This window comes from Dipodomys ordii, unplaced genomic scaffold (genome assembly GCF_000151885.1).
Source record: "Dipodomys ordii isolate 6190 unplaced genomic scaffold, Dord_2.0 Scaffold54, whole genome shotgun sequence".
Classification (NCBI taxonomy): domain Eukaryota; kingdom Metazoa; phylum Chordata; class Mammalia; order Rodentia; family Heteromyidae; genus Dipodomys; species Dipodomys ordii.
The window spans coordinates 1,106,158-1,110,719 of NW_012267270.1; the positions used below are offsets into that span (position 1 = coordinate 1,106,158).

The following is a 4,562-nucleotide window of genomic DNA, read 5'->3' on the forward strand; positions in this document are numbered from 1 at the left end:
CCAGCCCCCCTCCCGGCCTCATTCTCTTGCTCGCCATACCTTCAGTACATTCGGCATGGGGGAGAACAAGACTCGATCTCCCCGCTCTGTGTCTAGTCCTGGGGTTCCCAGGGCAAAAGCCACGGGGTGGGAAGGGTCTGCCTGGAGTCCCGGAGCATCTGACTACAGGTGGTCCCAGGGAAGCCCTGTGGTGGGGCGGGCTGGGGGAGGGCCGGCCACGCCCTAGACGCGGGCCATGGGCAGGGCCAGCCCACGCAGGCCCGGCTGGGTCTCCTCGCTCAGCACCCTGTGCAGGACCACCCTCAGCGCCTCCCGCCTCCCCAGCTGCATCCCCGCCAGCAAGTACAGGAGGGGCTTGCAGCTGCTGTCCACACAGGCCAGCAGGGTGGCCAGCGGGGGCAGGAAGGAGAACAGGAAGGCCAGGAGCGGCCGCAGGCTCCAGCAGATGACCAGGGGCAGGCGGCAGAAGAGGAGCAGAAGGCCGGAGCTCCGGACGAGGCTGTAAAACTTGGGGCGCTGGCTCGTGGGGGCGCAGCAACTGGCCCAGACGATGAAGGCCATGGTGGCCCCGAAGCCCACGCCCACCAGGGCCAGCAGCCAGACGATGCTGACTGAATAGTAGCGGACGCAGGTCAGCCAGCGAGCGCCCGCGGTCAGCATGCCGCAGGCATCGGCGGGCAGCAGCACGGCCGGCGGGGCGAGCGCCCAGGCCAGCGCGCACAGCACGGGCGAGGTGATCCGGGGGCGGCGGCGCTGGTAGCAGGCGACGCTGGACAGCCAGCCGTCCAGGCAGAAGCAGGCCAACACCCACAGCCCCACCGAGAACCACAGAAAGGTGATCACGAAGTAGAGGGCGCTGTCGGCCGAGCCCCGGAGGAGCTGGGCGCAGGAGAACCCCACCTGGCAGGAAAGGAACAGGAAGTCGGCGGCGGCCAGGTTGAGCAGGTAGAGGTTGAGGGCGCCTTTCTTGATGTGGAAAACCAGGTTCCAGATCAGGACGCCGTTGCCCGCCACGCCCCCCGCGCTGAGCACCAGCGTGATGTAGAAGATGACGTTGTTGAAGGCTGTCCACGGATTGAAGATATTGATCATCCTGGCCGGCCCAGAGGGCGTTCTGGGGTGACCCTGCCAAAGGGGGTGAGGGACAGATGCTGTGTGTCAGTGTCACAGCGTGGAGAACAGTGAGCAGGAGCTGTGGGCTTCGGGAGGGGACTCTCTGTCCAGTGCTCAGCTCCCTGGGCCTGGCGGTGGGCCTGCCCGGGGCCTTCATCTGTCCCTGGATGGACGAGGTGCACAAATCCCTGGCAGAGCTCCCCGGGACACTGTGGGGACACAGGGGAAGGGCCCCGCTCCTCTTCCATCCGGGCCCCAGGGCTCCTAGAGGATGAAAACACGGTTCCCAGCACCGTGCTCCAGGATCTGCCCAGACACTCGGTCTGGTGCTGGCAGGAAAGAGGTCCTGGTGGGCACTGGGGAGGGGGGAGGCCCGGCCTCCCTCACCCCTGCCAGCCCCAGGCCAGGCCCCCAGGAAAGAGGTCCTGGTGGGCACTGGGGAGGGGGGAGGCCCGGCCTCCCTCCCCCCTGCCAGCCCCAGGCCAGGCCCCCGTGCCCAGGCCCGTGGAAGGAGCGCAGCGTGGACACCACTCTGGAGACTCAGGCTTAGGGCAGGAGAAGCAGACCTGGGTGGAAGTCACCCAGGGGGAATGCCTGCCCGTGCTGTCCATGGATGTTTCCAGAACAGCAGCTCCCTTTCCTGCCCCCCTAGGACACTCATCCCTCCCTGTTCTGCTGCTGGAGGCAGCAGGCCCCAGGCCCTGGGGTCAGAGGGGCTGAGGAGGGAGAGTCTTGGGAGGGAGATGGAGAGATGGGAGGGAGGGAGGGAGACAGATACTAAGAGACAAGGGACGAACAAGAGAGAAAGAGGAAGGGCGGGAGGGAAGGAGATGGCATAATGGGGAGGGGGGAGATTGGAGAGGAGGCAAAGAAGGAAATAAAAAGGACAGAGTGCTGGACACTGGGGGCTCATGTCTCAGAAGGCTGAGATCTGAAGATCAGGGCTTGAACCCAGCGGGGGCAGGAAACTCTGAGGCTTATCTCCAATAAACTACTCAAAAAATTAAAAAAAAAAAGCCAGAAACAGCACTATGGCTCAAGGGGTAGAGCGCTCGCCTTGAGCAAAAGGAGCTCAGGGACAGTGCCCAGGCCCTGCGTTCAAGCCCCAGGACCCACTGGAAGAAAAAAAAAAAAAGGAGAGAAGAGAGGAGAGTCAGGGGGTCAGAGAGAGACGGAGACATGAGTCGAGGAACAGAGAATGAATGAGACAGAGAGACATAGAGTCCCAGACAGGGAAAACCCATGAGTCCTCGCATTCTCCTCCTACCTCTGCTCCAGCCGTGAACCTGCCGGAGCACGCTTAGGGCTCAGGCCCAGGCCCACCGGAGGCCCCGCACTCCCCTGCACTGTGGCCGAGGCCGTGATGACCGTCCCCCTGTGCCGGCTAGCAGGGTGGGACCTGGAGCTGGATGCTGGTGTCATGGTGGTCTGGGGGTGACAGGGGGTCAGACCCCTCTCCTGCCTGGATCTCAGTTTCCCCTGGGCACACGGGCCCCTGCACAGACCCTGGGCAGCCAGCAAGGCCGGCACGGGCAGCAAGGGCACAAGGCCGGCACGGGCAGGGCTCTGGTGAGTGGGGAAGGCCCTCTGGTGCTCTCAAAATGGGGATTTGAGTTGCTACCACCGACAGACCCAGAGCTTTCCAGAAGCTCTGCCCAGGCCCCCTTCCTCCACCTGCCGCCCACACTGCGTCCTCCCCTGATGTCCCGGGAGCTGCCCCGTCCACCTGCCAGTCCAGCCTGCAGCAGAGGTCCCGGGGAGCGGCAGGGACGGGCGGCTCACCGGCTCACAGGGGCAGTCTGTCCCCAGCTCTCGCTTCACACTCCCTGCTAGGCCTTCCGCTTCTCTCCAGCCGACCGGGGCCGTCCGTCCCCAGCTCTCTGTCCACAATCCCTGCCGGGGGGTCCTCCAGGGCCCTAAATCCTGTGATGTCCCCTGGGGCTTGGCTGGCTGGACCTGGCGGCCAGCGCCAGTTCCCTAGAAGTGGGAGGTGTGGTCATGAGCTCAAACGCTGTCACCGATAGTGTGGGCCGCCCTTTCCTTCCTCCTCGCCCATCAGGGAGGGAAGACTGAAGTGAGCAGCACGCCACCTATTCTGGAATGATCTTGAGACAGACAGATCCAAGGCGGCACAGCACAGCACAGCATGCTAATTTATTGGGGGGGTGGATTTGTTGATGCCAGTGGTCCAGGTGACTGGTACCCAGCGGATGTTGCAGTCTGACCAGAGAGGGACACAGAGATACGCGTGCTGGGGGCCAAGTGCGCTCTTCCTGGCCGGAATGCATTGCAGTGGGTGGGGTCCTGAAACTGGCCTCAGCCCCACACCCATGGGCCTCGGGCTGGGAGAGAGGCCACAGAGCTGCATACACACATACACACGCGTGTATACATATACACATACAAGCACACACGTACATACATATGGACACATCCGTGTGCATACACACAGGCACCCCCACATGCATGCACATGCACGGAGACAGAGCAAATGAGAATAACACCACGTTTCCCCGCCAGGAGCCCCAGGAGCCTCGCCAAGGACTCGGCCTCTTTCCTACGAAGACTGAGGACATTCATGTGGGATTTCACATGTGGCACAAAGCGGCTGCCTTCAGCTGGGCGCCGGTGGCTCACGCCTGTCCTCCTAGCTACTCAGGAGGCTGAGATCTAAGGATCGCAGTTCAAAGCCGGCCTGTGCAAGAAAGTCTCCGGCTGAAAATGGAGCTGTGGCTCAAGTGGAAGAGCATCATCCCTGAGCGTGGCGGGGTAGGCGGGGTGCCCTGGGCGGGCAGCAGCGAGGGCCCCTCCGGGGGGCCGCAGCGGAGCGAGCGTTTTCTTCCGCCCAAGCGCTGTAGTCTGCGTAGCCACTGGGTCTGCATGCGTTGGGCCACGGTAAGGCATCCCCGACCCCGAGACCACACGGCCTCCAGCCCAGCGGCGGGGTCCTGCACACGGTGTGCTCGTTGGTGCCCGCTGAGTCAAGCCCCCAAACTCGGGTCATCCTCACAAGCCGGTCCTGCATCTCTCCGACCGAGTCCCTCATTTGCGTGGTTCTGCATAGTGTCACCCTCTGTGCCACAGCGCGGTGATGTAGGTAATGGGGGGCCGTAGCCAGGGTCATGCACAGCACTGCTTGGGGCGTATGGACATTGCTCATGTCCCTCATGCTCACAGGCTTTGCTTCCGCCCACCCTCCAAGGCATTTATCTAGAACCTTCCAATCCTCCTCTTGCAGAAGGGATTGCCACCACGGTGGTCCAGATCACTGGAAAGAAGGATCTGTCCTCATGTCCAGCCGAAGCACACTTTGCCTCCAGCAAAGGAGACCCCGGAATCCCCGGACGTGCACAGCCGGGGGTGGGGAGCTGTCCTGCGGGGTGACAGCCCACATCCGTGCTGGGCAGCTTTTCCATCACACCTGGTGCTCCACAGCGCCACCTCCGGCT

General features: G+C 63.3%; 1 protein-coding gene across 1 annotated transcript; it reads right to left on the reverse strand.

Moving 5' to 3' along the window:
* Positions 1–222: 222 nt before the first annotated feature.
* Positions 223–1,092, reverse strand: Mrgprg (MAS-related GPR, member G). Its single transcript, XM_013021034.1, has one exon. It carries the CDS (start codon positions 1,090–1,092, stop codon positions 223–225), a length of 870 nt encoding a protein of 289 aa, XP_012876488.1.
* Positions 1,093–4,562: the final 3,470 nt, after the last annotated feature.